At 45.4% G+C, this 18,182-nt stretch overlaps 1 protein-coding gene across 1 annotated transcript in view; it reads left to right on the forward strand.

Annotated features, from left to right (window-relative positions):
- Positions 1-454: 454 nt before the first annotated feature.
- The window catches only part of hmcn2 (hemicentin 2), a 50,696-nt gene continuing 32,968 nt past the window's right edge, over positions 455-18,182 (forward strand). The window contains exons 1-22 of the mRNA XM_061071588.1: positions 455-710; positions 2,378-2,448; positions 3,306-3,464; positions 3,892-4,014; positions 7,424-7,595; positions 7,693-7,799; positions 7,890-8,010; positions 8,676-8,939; positions 9,060-9,204; positions 9,597-9,718; positions 9,958-10,230; positions 10,623-10,764; positions 11,035-11,162; positions 11,810-11,923; positions 12,018-12,176; positions 12,268-12,462; positions 13,408-13,503; positions 13,624-13,751; positions 13,841-13,985; positions 15,960-16,072; positions 17,428-17,587; positions 17,750-17,909. Of these exons, the coding sequence (XP_060927571.1) occupies positions 455-710; positions 2,378-2,448; positions 3,306-3,464; positions 3,892-4,014; positions 7,424-7,595; positions 7,693-7,799; positions 7,890-8,010; positions 8,676-8,939; positions 9,060-9,204; positions 9,597-9,718; positions 9,958-10,230; positions 10,623-10,764; positions 11,035-11,162; positions 11,810-11,923; positions 12,018-12,176; positions 12,268-12,462; positions 13,408-13,503; positions 13,624-13,751; positions 13,841-13,985; positions 15,960-16,072; positions 17,428-17,587; positions 17,750-17,909 (3,353 nt within the window). The remainder of the gene's footprint in view (positions 711-2,377; positions 2,449-3,305; positions 3,465-3,891; positions 4,015-7,423; positions 7,596-7,692; positions 7,800-7,889; positions 8,011-8,675; positions 8,940-9,059; positions 9,205-9,596; positions 9,719-9,957; positions 10,231-10,622; positions 10,765-11,034; positions 11,163-11,809; positions 11,924-12,017; positions 12,177-12,267; positions 12,463-13,407; positions 13,504-13,623; positions 13,752-13,840; positions 13,986-15,959; positions 16,073-17,427; positions 17,588-17,749; positions 17,910-18,182) is intronic.

Below are 18,182 nucleotides of genomic sequence, written 5' to 3' on the forward strand. Positions count from 1 at the left end.
GGACTGGATTGGAGAAAAAAAAGGGATCGAGGGAGAGGGGGAATGTTGGACAGGGTTAAAGTCTGGAAGTCACAGTGGGGTCGAGTTACACACACACACACACACTCACAAAAAAAATCAGGTTGGGTCTCGGGAACCTTTTAATACCCATCTCCGCCCCCGTTTGAAGCGTCAGAGCACCAGCTCTCCAGGGGCTTTCGAGCGCGGAGCCACAGTCCACACGCTCCTCCAAACTTTACGCACGGAGGTTCTCCTGTGGAAGGATTTTTTCTCTGGATTCCGATGCGTTTCAGCTGAGGCGTCTTCTTCCTGAGATCTTTTCTGCCGATTGGAACAATCCCAGAGTACTTTTTCCCCCACTTTGAAATCTTAAAAAAAAAAAAATAACTTTCTTATAGTTTAAAAGCCGCACTCCAGCAGACAGATGCAGTGAATCTAAAGACAAGTTGAAAACATGAGCGGTGTGTTGAAGTGCCTGGTGCTGGCGCTGTGTATCAGCGCGCACAGGCTCTTGGCAGTGCCCCGGGTTGAGGAGGATGATGGATCCGCTGACAGTGCCTCGACTCTGGCCTTTGTGTTCGATGTGACCGGCTCCATGTACGACGATCTGAAACAGGTGATCGAGGGCGCCTCGCGGATCCTGGAGAAGACGCTGAGCCGGAGGACGAGACCCATCAAAAACTTTGTGCTGGTCCCCTTCCATGACCCAGGTACTGGTTCATCAAACACACTTTGAAGTAATCAACCTCTGTGACAGCGGTGGTCTCGAAATGTTGAACATTTTCACTGAATTATTGTGCGTAATTATGATCCATCGCAACATTAAACAGCTCCAAAGCCAAAGTTTGCACCGACTTGGTGAGACCCAGGCAAACACGACAGTAATGTAGTGTTAAGTGCCATCATGTGATTTGAGTTTTCTCTCACTTGCAACATTTTACTGGCAAAGATCACACAAACAGCAAAGTACAAACACATTTCAGAACCTGCAGCACATGGTGCAGCTCCTATAGCTGCTTCATTAAAAGTCCACTGATATGGGGACGTCACCAACTCAAGCTGATACAGGGAACTCCAAGCAGGAGCATGTGGGTCTGTGGAGTGGGAGTGGGACAGGTAAGGGTCCTCACTCACCTCCTGCATCTCTCCTGCTATCTGGGAAAGCTGCAGCTTGAAAATAAGAGTGCCCTATGGGGGGAGGGTGTGTGAGCACTGATGAGAAGCATATGCTGTCTGCTTGTGTGTAATTACCCCAATCACCCTCCCTCACTCACTCACTCACCCCTCCTCACCCCACCCTGCTCCTCCTTCTCCTCCATCCGAGCCTCCGGAAAAACCCTCACAGACCCCCAGTTCCAGCCAGCCAGGGGGGGGGGGTGGTGGTGGGTGGGTCGGGGTGAGGGGGTGAGGGGGTGAGGCGGTGGTGGGTCTTCACTAACACCACACATTTTGTCTTCTGTGTTTAATGTGCCCTGCCCCTGGGGACCTTGTAAACTTCCAAGACTGCAAAGAGGCCACAGTGGCTGACAAAGAGGCGTGACAGTGCTGTCAGTGTTTTACAGGAGAGGGGGGTGGTGGTGGTAGGGGGGGGGGGGCGACTTGAAAGCTTCGGCTGTTGGGAAATAGATTGAAAATGAGTCAGAAATGAAATCAGCTGACGCACGTCTGCAAGAGCCCCTGTGTCATTAGTCCCATAAAGATACTTCAAAAAGTGATATCTGACGGTTGGAATAACAAGCAGGGGCACAGAGATCACGAGGCTCCGCCCTAACCTGATGAGGAGGGGCCCTCTCTGTAATAAGCAAAAAAGCTTGTGCACAGCAGTGTTCTACAGCAAAAACAATACGTTCTCTGTGTATTGCTTCATGTTTATTGTTCCATCGGTTTGGTCCCAGAAGGCGTCCGACTAAGTGTCCCTTATCCATCATGCAGGGGTCTGCGGCTGCTGGAGACCCGAGGAGGTCACGGCAGCTGCAACAAATAATTGTTCCGTCATCTTCCAAACGCTGAGCACATTTCAGCAATTTGTGCAAAACAAAAGCGTAACAATTTAATTTAGTCCGTGAACCAGTCTAACCTCTCTTGTGCTGTGTGTGAATGATTTTCATGTCTTGCACAAACGCTACAGAACGTCACTCTGGTTCTGATCTGTTAGTTTGGTCTGATTCTGATGCTATAGATGCGTTTTCTTTTTCGTTCATAGAGGTTGAGCGAGAACAACTAAATCTCTTGTGTGGATAAACATGTTCTGTTTGAGTTTGAAGAAGAATTCTTTGGTTGTGATGGATGTATTAACAACAAGAACACCTCTTATTAAACTCTTCACTTTAGAAGTCTCAGTTTGGGATTTGACAATTCTGCTTTTGTAAACCTGCAGAAATCGGCCCAGTGTCCATCACCACCGACCCGAAGAAGTTCCAGCAAGATCTGCAAGAGCTGTTTGTCCAGGTGGGAACAAGGACATGTGGAATGATTCTTCTATGAGAGAGGAAACGCTGTATTGTGACCTCCACCAAGGAGGCTATGTTTTCATCAGCATTCGTTTGTGTAGTTAGTAAGCAGGATTGCTCAAAAAATATTCTACCAATTTCCATCACAATTTTTGAAGGGGTGGGGCATGACTTAGAAAAGATCCCATCAAATGTTTGTGCCGATCTGGATCCAGGAATTCTTTGTGAGATTGGACCCTTATCAACATTTCCCTTGATTTCTCAGAGAGTAACTCATGGATCTTGATTCAAAAATCCATATCCATGAGTTTGTGGCATTTGGTGCAGATCCAAATAAAAATCTGGATCTAGTCAATTTAAATGTGGTTTAGTGTTGGCAGAGGCATGCACTGTACTGAGTGCCATTCTAGTTCCATATAAATTCAATCATTTCCATGTGGGCTGCTGCTGCGTGAAACTATCATGTTTAATTTTTACCGGGAAGCAGCCACTATAGCCACAAGGACTGATTATGTGATAATGATATACACTATTATGTAGTGAAACAGTAGAGAAGAATCAGAGTCTCAGGAATGGCGAGTCCCATACTGAATTAAACAAGCTTTTATGTAAAAGTCAAAAGGTGTATTGTTTTATTACCCCTGTAAAAATGACTTTAATGAGTATTATATTTTTTATATTTCCTGTTCAATTTTACTTTAGCTGTTTCATTAAATTTTAAATTATATTATCAAATGGTAGAATTATGCTTGAGTTATTCAAGATTAAAAAAACAGTCTGAGTGAAGTGTACGATGTGATACATAGAGTTTATTTCGTCCATCTGTGTTTGATCGTGTGTAATTCTGTCACTAAGGGGGGGGGCGACTGCCCTGAGATGAGCATCGGAGCCATAAAGAAAGCCTTGGAGGTGTCTCTGCCTGGATCCTTCATTTATGTCTTCACTGATGCCAGAGCCAAAGACTTCCGCCTGAAAAGAGATGTTCTGCAGCTGGTGCAGCTCCGTCAGTCACAGGTACACTCAGGGGACCTCACAGATCATTGCTAGAGTCAGACAGTATGACAGCCTTTTAATGCTAAACATATGAGTCATTCGAATTGTACGATGGAGGTTCCTCCTCAGTCCTATATAAATCATGTTAAAAATGTAACAATAAGCATTTCATTCCTCTGAAAGGTTGAGAGTATCTTTGCCTTTATCACATGCTGCAGTCAAAGGAATACAGTGGCATGCTGTGAAAGATCTACATTCCAATGAAGTTCCCCCGATGGTCAGCTGAGCAGGAGAAAGTCTCTTCAGTAGTCGCTCGGTCTCAGCCCCTACGTTAAGCATGACAATGAGCATTAGCGTCACTTTGAAGCAAAACCGAGAGTGATTCGGTGGAAAGCAAACACGACACAGTGGTAATCCTCTTAACTCTCCTGCCCCCCTCCATTCCCAGGTGGTGTTTGTGTTGACCGGGGACTGTGGGGACCGCTCCCAGCCCGGCTACAGGGTTTACGAGGAGATCGCCGCCACCTCCTCCGGACAGATCTTTCACCTGGACAAGCAGCAGGTTAACGAGGTGAGAGCACAAGAGTCTCGCTGCAGTGCAACTGAGAACACGACAATGAGGAGAAAGTTACATTCACCGACTTTGTAATAAACCAGTAGAGCTCAGTGGTGTGTGTGGATATGAGGAGCAGCAGGAGCTGGAGAGAGAAAACACTGTCTGACCCACTGATGTAATAATAGCGATTTCATTCATTATCAAATAACTCCAACGGCGATATTAAACTTCCTGGTCACATGATACGGGTGAGCGACCCTTTTATAACGGAAGCAGTGTGTAACAGGAGCCGAGTCTGAGAAGCCAAAGACGGGGGGGGCTCACTTCCCAGGCAGACGTAAAAAGAAGCCAGAGTTTCCTCTGGAAGAGACACTGGTATCCTGCATGTCAACACAGGAGGTGCAGGCCGGGCAGCACCGGGGCTGGAGCCAGCAGCTCCGTGCACTGGTGGCCCACTGAACCTCTGACCTCTGATACGTTTGTGTGGAGGGCGGGGGGGTCTGTTTTGTGTCAATTCATGCTTAAACAGATGAAGGCTGTGTGTGTGTGGCAGCTCGGTTCATTATCACTCCATAATCCTTAGAGCTGTTTAGAGAGTGTTTGAAAGTAATTTAGTTTTTGCTGTATAAAGGGAATAAGAAACTCACTCTAGCCGTCACACCTCGACCCCAGATGGCTTTGTGCTAAAGTAGCCTGGGGTATTTCGACGTATTCGTGGTATACGGTTACATGTAAACATGTGCATACTTATGGACCAAAAAATGTCTTGGATCCACATTGAATTACTTGTATGTCAGTCATTTTTAGACCTGTGTGATTATAGCTCTTGGGTGGCGTGCCTTTACCAAATTAATGCAAATCCTTTAATCCTTAAAAACCTCAGAAGCACTACAGATCTAACCAAAAATATTCCCCCTTAATAGCAGTTTAATAAAGTGGGGCCAAATCAAATATACAAAGTCTTTCTGCAGTCTCCAGGGGGAGAGCGGAGAGAAAACAGACTGCTTATTTTACTCTCTAATCCCAGGATATGATCTGTCATGGCTTCCCTCCTTCCAACGCAGCTGCCCAGTGGTGTTTGGCTCCAAGGCCTCACACAACAGTTCATTGTGACCTTGACGTATCGCACTCTTTACACCCTTTATATGTTTGACTGGTTCTGATTAACCGGAGAGGCTGCTAACGAGAAGAGAAAACCACTTTTATGTGCTGTCAAACTGGGAATAGGATCTGTGCTCTTCACGGCGCTGATGCCGTCCGTCATCGGTAGCCTGAAGTGCTGATCGGAAATAAGGGCTGTAATGTTTTAGCCTTCTGAAACATGCTTTTAGAGCAGCAGGTAACTGAAAATGCATGTTGTTCTGTGCGCTCAGCTCGAATGCCTGGAAGAGTCGTTTATGACATCGTCCTCATGCTTTCCTCATTATCTGGATGCAGTTGTGCGTTCAGGGGCTGGTAAAGCTTGTCAGACATAAAATAAAACACAGGTAACATTTATCTTCAGTTGTCTTCCTGTGTGTTAAACAAAAAGGCACCATTCGAAGTGTAGGAACCTTTTTCAAATACAGAGGTGTGTCCCAACTCTCACTGAGAAGCAGCAGGACCTCCATCTGTGACTGATTTGCTCTAACAACCTTGATTTGCTGTGGGACATCTTCCTGCAAAGGCCAGCGGTTGCAGTGTTAAAAACCCGGGCGAGGACTAAGCTGACCCTGCTCACCGGGAGGTCTGGAGTCAAGCTGTTCTGCCTAACCGCAGACCATCTATTTGTTCTGCTGGCGACGTACCTGGGCCAGTGAGGGAGAACACAGCATCACTCCAGCCCCATGCTTTCTCTGGCCCATCTGTCAGGCATGCTTCTATAAATAGCAAAGGGGGCTCTTTCCTATAGCAGCCCGTTGAGCTAAGACTCGCCGGATGATGTTTCACCGGACTTAAAATCCTCTGCATTCCCTGTGGTTGAGGAAAGGAGTGGCTGCAGAACTCAGCGTGCTCCCGGAGACCCAGCGTGTCCCGGACAGCTCATCGTCCCCACCTCCGTGCTCCACTTCCTTTTATCTGAGGTCTAAGGGCAGAGCAATGCCCGCTGCTCTCCGCTCTCTTGCTTAAGTCCACGCTGTCCTGAGGCAGATGTAGGTCACTCCTGAGCAGTTTCCTGCCCTGCTGGTGATGGCTGCACATGTGGCAGACATTACAGCTGTTTCCAGTTGTAAAAAAAAAAGGGGGCGAAGGGAACCAGCTGCTCTCAGCGCCGAGCGGACCTGATAGACAAAAAGCTGAGGCTTAATAATGAAGTTATCAAAGGCTTACCTCCCTTCAGTTTTTGCATAAAACGTGTTGCCATTGGCTTGGTCTCCGAGCGCCCGCTGCAGAGATGTTTCATCGCAGACGCAGCTCTGCTTTAATGCCTCTCAGCACAAGGTCAAAACAAATACTAGACAGCAGTTGCTTGTTAAGCGTTAGAAAGATGGAAGACATTTGGTCCATTGTGGCCACTGAAATGATACCATGAAATGCCAATAGCTTTTTGCTGCTTCTGTTTCCTTTTAGAGGAGACAAAAGGAAAACTGTGTTCTCAGTCAGAAGTATGATGATGATAATACCCAGTGGGTGAAGCACCTGTCAAGACTGAAATTCTATAGCGTCTGATATTTCTCTGGAAATCCACCAAGGTATATATTATGGTCTCAGTTAGGTTTGGTTTTAGCATTATATATAATCAAACTGTCCAACATTATTTTATATTTCAGACGTGGTGAAGGGACTCATGTAAGATGAAAGCCTCCCACATCCCTAATGTGTTGCTTTCTGACCTCATCTGGCTTCTGAATTTCAACCGATTCAGCAGAAAAGTGGGGAAACAGCCACTTCTGTCCACAACTGATCCTAAAATTAGTCAGGTTGATTCTGTGAAATATGAACTTTTAAGGGTATTTCCAAAACAAAGGCACATGTCCCAGCATTCACCGCTGCTTTCTACTCCGAGGAACAAGCCTCATGATTCATGAAAGCTGTGCTGCGGGAGGGGGATGGCTGGCTGACAGACTTCCACTGCGAGAGACACTCTTCTGGGAATACATGCTTGAGAGTGCAGAAAACTGTATGTTATCAGTTTGACAGTTGAGCTGTTTCACTTTTCCTTTGTTTAGGCAAAATCCCTCTGAGGGATACTTCTACAATGAAAGAATAGTCCGGAGACAAAGAGCAGCCTGCTGTCTGGGCAGGGAAGGGGGTGACAGGGGTTCAGTCAAAGGTCTTAGCGGCATCCTTCCTGTGCTTGTTCCGTCTTTCTAAGTTGAAAGAGGATCCCTGGAAGTTTGAGTTTGAAAGATTCCAGTCTCAGCCACCGACAAATGGGTTTTCCACCAGCATGACATTTCTCCTCTACGGGTTGTAATGGCGTTTTTTGATCTCCTCCTTCCAGGTTTTAAAGTGGGTTGAGGAGACAATTCAGGCATTGAAGGTCCACCTGCTGTCCTCCAACCATGAAAGTGCACAAGAGAACAAGTGGGAAGTGCCCTTTGACCCCAGCCTCAGAGAGGTCACCGTGTCACTAAGTGGACCAGCACCACAAATCGAGCTCAGCGATCCGTTTGGTAGACACCACATTTATATCCTTTTCCCAAAATTAATTAACATTGCCCTAACATAAGTGAAGACATATTTCACACTGAAATCTTCCTGTTCCTCTAGGTCGAGTAGTTGGAGTGGAGCAGGGCCTTCAAGAGCTGCTGAACATTCCCAACTCTGCACGTATTGTCAACCTGAAGTTTCCCAGACCTGGAGCATGGAAACTGAAGGTACCTCTTTGGTGAATAATTCATAAATCTTGTATCTTTGACAGTTTTATGACAGTTGCCTAATTGAATACTTTTCCTTTATTTCTAAAGGTGAGCTGCAGCGGGCGTCATACTCTGAGGGTCACAGGAGTCAGCAATCTGGACTTCCGGGCTGGCTTTTCCAGTGTACCAGTTTCTGAATTCAACCACACCAGGGAAAGGCCAGTAAAAGGTGCCTTAGCATATTTATTTTAGCTTCTTTTTTTTTTTTTTTTATATATATATTTTTTATTGAGCACTCATATCACAGGAGTTGTACATGATACAACATTCACAAAAGAACTTTAGACCAATGCTCACATTATTTTGTATAAATTATCCCCCCCCTCCCTCCCCGAACATACAGGACATCCAGCCAGGAAAAAAAACAAAGAAAAAAAAACCAAAACACATACCTTAACATAGGCTCACCATTTTTTTCAAGTTGTCTACTACACACTATAGCTCACAAGGATAAATATCACAACTGTAGATGCTAAAGGGCTGCTAAGTGGTACTAAGCAGGCATAGTCTTAAGTTTACCCAAATATGTCAGCACTGGATCCCAGACTGAAGAGAATTTGTCCCCGGACCCCCTGAGAGTGTATTTTATTTTCTCTAACTGTATGAACTGCATAAGGTCATTAAACCACAGAGACACACTAGGTGGATTTTTAGATTTCCAATGTAATAAAATTCTTCTACGTGCCAGCAGTGTTGTAAAAGCGATGATGTTTTTATATCTTTTCCTTATTGTACAGTATCTTCTATCAGTAGTTTTTTAGCTTCTTGATGCTTATTTCACTGGGAATACTCACAGCAGATGACCTCATGGTGACCTTTCTTCATCTCCCCCAGGACTTCCAGCCCACGTTCTACTGAAATGCACCGGCCTGAAGCCTCCTGGTCAGCTGAGCCACGTGGAGCTAATGTCAGGCTCAGGACGCACTTTGCGCACAATCCCCGTCCCGCTGCCCTCTGACCTCGGCCAACAAGGACTGTGGAGTCTCCCGGAGTTCCGCACTCCCTCTCAGAGCTTCTTCATCAAGGTGACGGGCAAAGACGAGGAGAGCTACCGCTTCCAGAGGCTGTCCAGTGTCTCGTACACCAACATCATTCCAGGCAAGACACCCCACCCCCACCACCTCCCTGCAGACACGTCTTACCAAAGCCACTCCACAGCGTCTCTCACACCTCATCAATCTCTCCTACGACCTTTAACCTTTCCTTCCTCTCCTGTAGATCCCCCAGCTGTGAGCATGCCTGATGTGGTGAAGGGTTTCTACATGCAGCCCACTGTGATCGCCTGCTCCGTGGAGAGTGACGTTCCCTACAGGCTAAGATTTAGCAGAAGTGGGAGTACACTGGGAGAGGAGAAGTCCTTTCAGTGAGTGTTTTCACTCTTCCTTAGATTCCCCCAGATGCCGCAGCTTCATGAGCCCATTACCTGCAGTAAAAACAGCAATTAGGTCAGTTAGCACGTCTGTAGAGCATTAGTGCTGCTTGACTCAAGCTTTATTGGCTCATCTGTCAGGAAACAGGTATACAGAGTACAGTTTGTGATCATTACATGTTCGGTTGTGTCATCTCCAAAATTAACAGAGTGCCTATTCTTTCGTGGCTCTGACACTCTGCTTTGAATTACACTCATGAAATTAAGCTGACGTGCAGTGAAAACTATTTCCAGCGTGTGTGAGCGCCAGATATACTAATTGAATGTGATGTGAAATGGGCTCTTGTTGCGATTGTCATAACGAACCAAGCGTGTCTTTGTATCAGGAACTCTGCCATAGCATCATGGGAGATTGCCCGCGCCTCAGCCGAGGATGAGGGCCTATACGAGTGCATTGCGCAAAGCAGCGCAGGACAGGGACGTGCCTTAACCCAGTTGACTGTTCGAGGTATAACACTCGAACACTAATGCACGCACGCACACATACACACATTTTGCACAAATCTATCACAGTTGCAGCAAAGCTTTGAAATCAGTTCCAAACATTTTTCTTAAATTCATGGCGAAAACATCAAGGTGATACAAAGCAGCCCAGTACAAACATTTGGATGCAAAGTAAACTTTATCCGTACTGTTTGTATCACGGCTGATAACACGAGCTTGAGGTATTGGTTTTGTTTCAAACAGAGCCTTCTCCGGTCCTGAAGCCGGCAGTCAATGTGACTGCCGTGGTGGGAGGCGTCGCTGTGCTGTCCTGCCAGGTCGAGGGATCCATGCGCCACAACTTGACCTGGCTTCACATGGGTCGTACCATTCGAGCCCGCGCAGGAAGAGTGAAGCTCCTGTCGGACTCGTCCCTGCAGGTCACTGGGGTGCAGCCTCAGGATGCTGGGGAGTACCACTGTGTGGCCACCAACGCCCACGGAGATAGCAGAATCAATGTGTGGCTTCTCGTCCCAGGTACGTTAGGACGATACCCCGAAGGCCATCTGCTGAAACGCTTAACACACTGAGGGCCTCATGGCTCCTCTCAGGCGCCCGTCATCTGTTTTCCATTATATGCTCAACCTCCTCGCAGTCAGATCGAGCCACTTCCTCATCAGAAAATGTTTCCCATCAGAAACCAAGTGATGCATGTTGAGAAGAGTGGCTTCATTTCAAAAATAACCAAATACATGTGAAACTTGTCCTCCCTGTGATCCAGGAGTCATAATGTCAGACATGAAGTGCTTGGTAATTGCATGGAAGCGCACATCATTAGGAGCTTAACGCTTGATGGGGAAGTTGTAAATGACATCATGCAGCACTGACGAGACCCTGAGTCACTTGCCTCTGTTTGACTCCACTTGCAGAGGCTCCTTCTGTGGTGGTTCACCCACAGAGCCAGGCTTTCTCCCGAGGGGACGAGATCCGCCTCGTCTGCTCGGCGTCCGGCTCCCCCCCGCCCCAGCTGTTCTGGAGCCATGGAAACATGTTACTCACTAATCGGCCGAGGTAAGGGAACTCTCAGCCCACTCAACACCTCCGGCGCAGCGGAGTCGGAGAGTCATTATATTCAACTTCAACAACATCGACGTCCACATCTTGTTTGCATCACTTTGTAAATTTACATCTACTGATCTGAAGTCTTTTTTGTATTCCTCCAAAACCACAAGTGTTCTATGTCTCAATATGTAAAAGTTGATATATTCAAAAAACACGTCTCCCATGATATCCAAGAATTAAATTGAAACAAACGTGAGTTTTCATGATTGTATAATACAGGCTGAGTATAAACCAGTATGGAGTTCTGACCATTGGAGGGGCCCTCCCAGAGGATGCTGGGAACTACACTTGTCTGGCAACCAATGAGGTTGGAACTGCTTCTCAATCCGTGTCACTTACTTTTGCAGGTAAGTCAACATTATTCCTGTAGAAGACAGATGGTGCCTGTGAGATTACTTGCTTTTGTTGAAATTAACAGTTTGGAATCTCATTTATGTCGATTTCTGTCCTGAAAAGTATTGTTTTGTCTGTATTGTCTATTCCTTAGCAACATTTGTCCTGAATTAATCCCTGAATAGTATCCATTGTGAGTGGAGCTCTGGCTTTGAGTAGAGCACAAGCGAGTTGTGGCCACACGTTACCTTGTCTCACACAATAGGATATTTCTCTCCTTGCTTTGTGAGTGCTGACAGTTGTAAGCCTGAAGTTTCAGTCATGGCTGTCAGTTAGTGGTTGACAGAAACTTCCTCACTGATGGACTGTGGCAGCCTCTTCCTGGGGCATGCTGGTTTTATACACTCTTTTGTCTCTGAATGTCATTTTTAACAACATTAATCTTCCAAGGCAGCGTGAGCCTGGTAAAAGAGATAATTAATTTCTCCCGGCTCTGCTGTCTACCTTTTCCAAAAGCATCTATCCCCGCTCTGTTGACACAAAATGTGTATGTACTGTAAGTTTTCAGGGTCTATCCTAACACTGCAGGAAAAACTAATTAATTCTATAAATAAAGAATCCTTATGAATTTGACCTTCACTCTTCTTTTTTTTTACTCCAGAGGTGCCGAGGATAACAGTGACACAGCAGATTGTACTTGTGTCTGTCGGCGGCGATGCGACTCTAGAGTGTCGAGCCACGGGCGTTCCCTCTCCCCTCGTGCACTGGTTCAAAGGTCAGTTGAGGTCAAAGAGAGTGTGCACACATCGACATGACTGTGGGAATGTCCATGTTAGAGACCGACAGGCTTGTTCTGTTTGCGTTTCCAGGTGAGCTTGAGGTGGGCTCTGCTCCTTTCGTCGAGCAGGACCTTCACCGGGGCACCCTGCACATCCGGGGGGTGCAGGAGGTCGACGCCGGCCAGTACGGCTGTGTGGCCAGCAGCTCTGCTGGAAGCTCTGCTGGCACTGTCACTCTGGAGGTTGGAGGTTAGAACACATGTCAATGTTACTCATGAAGCTTATTTTTCTCTCAAATATTCGCAAAGGGAAAATCCATCTTCCACCATTCCCTCCACAGGGGAGCCATTGTTCTCTGAGGCACCGGCCGACGTGGCAGCTAACGTAGGAGAGAACATCACTCTGCCCTGTGCGGCCCGGGGTTTCCCGCAGCCAACGGTGACCTGGCACAGGCAGGACGGCAGACAGATCGTCACGACGATGGACGACCACAGCAGAACCATGCAGCTGGAGAACGGCCATCTTTTAATCCAGAGTGAGTTATCCCTGAAAAACTGCCAAAGCGAAGAATTTCAGTCCAATACCGCTGACTGGTTGCATTCAACTGACATAACTCACTGAGTGGTTGAATAATAACTTTTTTTTTTTTTTATAAAAAAGGGTGCGTGTGTGTGTGGGGGGGGCAATTACAGAGTAACTGTACAAGTATATGTCTCAAAACATGTAATATCCATCCTGCTAACTGCACCACATCTACTCTGCACAAGACTAAAATGTCACATGGCTTTCGAGACATGAATCATTCTGCAGGAGCAGCTTAGTGTCTCTTCCTCCGTTCGAGTGTCCTTAAGTGTGAGATTTGAATCTCATCTGTGCAAGTTGTGAACTGCGAGGCCGCTCAGCCTGCATATGACTAATGTTGTCCGCTGAAGTTGATCCTTTGTGCTCCTGAGACTCAATGTTTACACAGGGCGTAACATTATATAGGAGAGTAACAGACATATTTGCATGTGCTGCTTCTGTGAGTGTTTCCATTTGAGGCTGCCGTCTGCTGCAGATGGCTTTATAATTAGAATTTTGTTTTACCTGCCATTGTTTAAGACAATGTCTCTGCTTAATGTCTTGTCACCACCTCTTTAAACATATGTCCGGCTATCAAAACACACAAACTGAATGATGTGTACATCCTCCGACATGTGATCTCCTGGGGAATTTACAGAGTGGGACATATGTGTCGGCAGGCCGGCAGCTGAGCCAAACCCATTAATCCCTTTTTTTTCTATTTTTAACTCTTAATTACAGCCAAGTCAAACCAATAATACCTCTTATTATTGAGCAGAGGACTTAACTGCTATTAGCATGGATTTTTTTGGGGGGGAGATTAAGTGTTTTTCTTTGTCAGTGAGTGAAGACATGCTGCGTGCTGTCAGATCTATAGAGAGTGATGTTGTAAGGGCTGTTTCACTGTGTTTGACTGCAGGTGTCTGGCTGGATGATGAGGGGCTCTACATCTGTGAGGCCAAGAACCAGTTTGGAACCAGCAAAACTGAGGCCAGAGTTACTGTCACTGGACTGCGTACGCTTAAAGGCTCTCTTCTATTTTACAAACAGTGGCATTAACTACAAATCCACCTTTAAATACTTCCCTGCTCTTGTTTACTACTTACATGTGTCTTTGCACTTGCTTTTCATGCAGAGCTCCCAGTCTTGGCTCATGGTGCACCAATCATTACCACTGGTGTTGGTCAGTCCCTGAGTATTCCCTGCATGCTGCTGGATGGAATACCTCTGCCAGAAAGACATTGGTCCCAAAATGGAAAACCTGTAAGTCTAATATTTTAACTTAACTGTGCATCACTCAGATAAGCTTTGTCTTCCTGTGTGACAGAACGTCTTTTTACCTTTCTGCACAGGTTCAGCTAAATGGGAGGATGTTCCTGAGGAGCGATGGCAGTCTATACATTGCAAGAACCAACCCAGAGGATACTGGGACGTATGTCTGCACTGCTGTGAATGTAGCAGGCTCCATGAACATCACAGTCACCCTGGAGGTCCACGGTAAGACAAGATGTTAGAGGAATAGACAAGACATTTCGAAAGCCTATACACTTTCTTGCCGAGAGTGAGAGTGACGTCAAACACCGGGAGAAAAAAAACGGAATGGTAAAAGTTTGCCCTTGTTTGAAGAACCTGTGTATATCTGCTAATCTTGTTGTGGAAGAAGGGTTGCAAAATTCCGGGAATATACTAAGTTGGAAACTTTCCATGGGAATTAACGGGAATTAACGGGAATAAACTGTAAATGTTGTGGGTAATTTATACTAACTGTATTTACCTTGTCATAAACAGACATAAATATGAACATTTTGTTTTGTCATAGGCTAATTTGAGCCCTGAGGAAACTTTGGGCACTTGACTATATGTTTCTGCATCTTTGTGTCTCTTTTAACATAGGTCTTTGCACAGTATAGGCAAATGTACACAGCCTTTCCTTCTACTTTGGATGGGGTGAAATGCCTCCACACATGAGAGAGTGCACGTGGCATTGTTCTGTAGAATAAGATGAGAAAAAAGTTTGTAAAAAAACACTAATGCAATGCCAGAGATATAAATAGTTAGCCAAACAATTGGAATAGTCTGTACATTTTTTTTTACCATTGATTGATAAATGAATGGAAATAGGCTAGATGAACAGATGAACAATCCTCAATCAGCATGCTAATATATTTTCCCCAGTAATATCATCGAAACTTACCTGACTAGTCCTGCACACTACAGCAGGCCTCAATAGCCCTGCTGTAGAGTGAAGGATGCTGGGAATTATCTGTGAATGTGGAAAGTTTCCGGAAAGATTCTGGAAATTTACCGGAAACTTTCCGCCCCTTTGCAACCCTATGTAGAAGGTATTAGTGAACTTGAGGTGTCGATGGGTCTGTTGCTCCACTCAGTATTTTCTGCTTCAGAACTACCAAGGTACAATGCTAATGTTGCTAGCAGCAGTTTGTTACATTTCACTGAGGCTCTGTGACACAAATCAGCTGCATTTACGTGCCTTTATTTCAGCAAGGAGATAGATTTTGTGCCTGCTCTAAATATGTGGCTAATTGTGGATAAAAGCTTATTATAAATATTGTGGAAATTCAAAACCATAAGTGATTCTCGTACATCTTTCCGCTGAAGCACTTTGGCTGCACCCGCACGTCATCACAGCTTGGGGTTTGACAACGTTTGACAAATTTGAACACAGGCAGCCGCGCACAGCTGTCGCAACACACCACGCACCCAATAATGAGAAGACACATGCAAAAGCTCTTTTTATGTGAAGGAGCCTTTAGTCTTCACACTGACATAAAAGTGCTCTCTCTTCTTATCTAACATCTAAATAGGATTATAAATAAAACAAGAATGGCACCAAGTACAGCGCAAACACTGCCAAGGCACGACAATAATCTAATATGAAAGTGAAAAAAAGTTTTTAGCAGATCTACAACGGAGTTTAATGGGTTCTTCCTTTGCCCATGTCCCATCCTTCTTCTGCTTTTGTCGAAATCTGTTCAATAGCTTTTACATAATCCTGCTGAAAACAAACCAACAAACAAACAGACAAGCAAACCAAAGGACAGGAGGTGAAAACATAACCTCCTTCAGGTAAAACATCAAGCTCTTCCTATAGTTTCCATTCTGAATACAGTTCCTCTATGTAAGAGACACTGGCAGGTGTGGACCACAGCTATGGACAGTCAGGCAACTATGTGCTGACTCAGCTTGGAAACAACAATATGTCAATGACTTGACCACCTGCTGTCATCATAGTGAGAGGGTTCATTTACTGCAGGCTTGGATGAAAGGGACATTTTGTTCATAGACACGTAATGACAGACAGGCAAGATTATAGTTATCATCAGGTTTGTAATGAAGAAATGCCTCGAGCGCCAATACCGCCAGCCGGCTGTGGCCCGTGATAATGTCGTGAGTCTGCTTCTTCATGTCCAGTCAGACAGCTGTGTGCTTTGTGATCTCCTTCTTCCACAGTGCCCCCCGAGATCAACGCCGGCCCGTACCACTACATAGCCAACGAAGGCGTGGACATCACACTGTCGTGCGAGGCCAGTGGCGTTCCCAAGCCAAATGTTGTCTGGTCCAAGGTAAGATGTTACACTTGCAGTGCAGATCATCATTTAAATGATTTAAATGATCTATTTTTGGCTGCATGCCAGACACTCATGCATGACTAAATGAGTAGTTCTGATTCCCACAGCTTGAGAGAGGAACACGTTTGGCATCTGTTCATCTTAACATGAATCATCATTACGATTTTGTAAATAGCTGCTCAGATAAAAAAAACATGTATAGTCAAACAAAAGCTAAGATCAATGTCCAGGGCTGTACTAGTGAGGGAATGTAGATTTAAGTTAACTATTAACGTAATGAGCATGTTTATATTCATAGTGATAATCTTGGTGTATCGGTGGGAAATCAACACCTTCGCTCAACTTAACGTTCACTACTGTGAAGAATCTGGCTCCGAAAGATATGAAGAGATTGCAGATGGATATTCTGGCTTCATATTTGTACAGAGAGACGAAATGGAGACATGTCATCCGTCTTTATTTAAAGTCTAGCACCAAGACCCTCTGTTTATATCCGAGATCTTCGTGTTGGCAAATGGGCAAATTAGGTTGCAAAATTGCATTAAGATGAAAATTAACTATTTAAATTACTGTAAGTGCAATTAAAGGCTCTAAAAACTATCTTGCGTTCCACTTTTATCAAACATTTGTAGCACGTAACACTTTGAATACGATTATTTGCATGACTTTTGGCACATATATATATATATAGCAAGTTTTTCCTCCTACACTTCTGTTTCTCAGATTTCAGAAAACAACAAGAACAGTTGCAATCAGGACTTGATTAAACTGAACATGAACGTGTGTAACCACGGCAACGTTACTTTATTGTTGCCTGACTGTGAGAAATCACAGTGTTTTATTGTGACTTAGAAATCTATTTAAAACCTTTCTCGCAGCACCTTCCAGTACAAGACTGAGTGAGAAAGGTCTTATCATAAGAAACTCAAAGAAAGGCAAACTGGAGACCAGATAATCAGTAATATGATCATTCTCTGCAAGTAGCTGTTTCCAAATGGCCATATATAGATAACTGTATAATAAATTGAGGCAGTGCAATCTTTAAGAGCAGTGATATGATTTTTCCAGAAAGAACTAAACAGCACGCTACCCTGCTACATTACATCACGCTGCTGTTGTCGATTTTTCTTCCTTGCTTTTTTTTTTTTATAAAAGCTATTTCATGTTCACAATGTGTGTGCACCAGACCTTGTCTCATGTGCACGTAAACAGGGATACAGAGTGATGCTCAGTTATTACATTAGACATAACAAGGTCGGGCTGTAAACCTTAAACTAAACTTGCTGTGCCTCCGCTATTGTATAAACAGCTTTTATCTGCAGTATAATGTTTCTGCTGTTCCTCTACAGGGAAGGCAGCCTGTGCTCAGGGACCGCTCCTCGCTTCAGTACGATCCTGATGGATACCTCCACATCCCCCACCCCACCATCGAGGATGCAGGTATCTACATCTGCACTGCCACCAGTTCCGTGGGCTACGCCAGCCGGGAGATCCAGCTCAGTGTCAACAGTAAGGACGAATCCATGTTTGTCACAGTCACCCAAACATAGCAGGACCTTGACCTCTGTCTTTTAATATTCACAGACCAAAAAAATCCTGTTTGGAGAAACAAAGCAGTATGATGAATGCGCCTTTTGGGGTTTTCTTACAACTTCTTGCCCTCTTCCCTAGCCATGCCCACGATAATGGGTGTGAGCGACCATGAGAACAAGGTGAAGATGACAGCAGAGGTGGGAACAGAGGTGGTTCTCCCGTGCGAGGCCCAGGGGAGTCCATCCCCACTCGTCGTATGGAGCAGAAACGGGCATCCCATCCCCCCCGTCACAGCTGGGTAAGAGGAAGTCTAAAGGCCGGCGCATGCTTCTGCGTTTTCACGGGCCCGGAAGCGTAATAGCCCTTCCTGGCCTCTTAAGTACTTACGTATCCCTTCTTACGTGCTTACGTGCGTCGCCCAATTTTTCTAACTAGACAGAAAAGCTCCGCAAGCGTCACGTAGCCGGCAAGGCTGTGATTGGTCTGCTAACTACATCATTTCCGGAGTCGCATTTCCGGTTCATGCCCGATAATACCGGCGGAAACCACGGAAGAAATAGAAGAACGAATA

Source organism: Limanda limanda, chromosome 5 (genome assembly GCF_963576545.1).
Source record: "Limanda limanda chromosome 5, fLimLim1.1, whole genome shotgun sequence".
NCBI lineage: Eukaryota > Metazoa > Chordata > Actinopteri > Pleuronectiformes > Pleuronectidae > Limanda > Limanda limanda.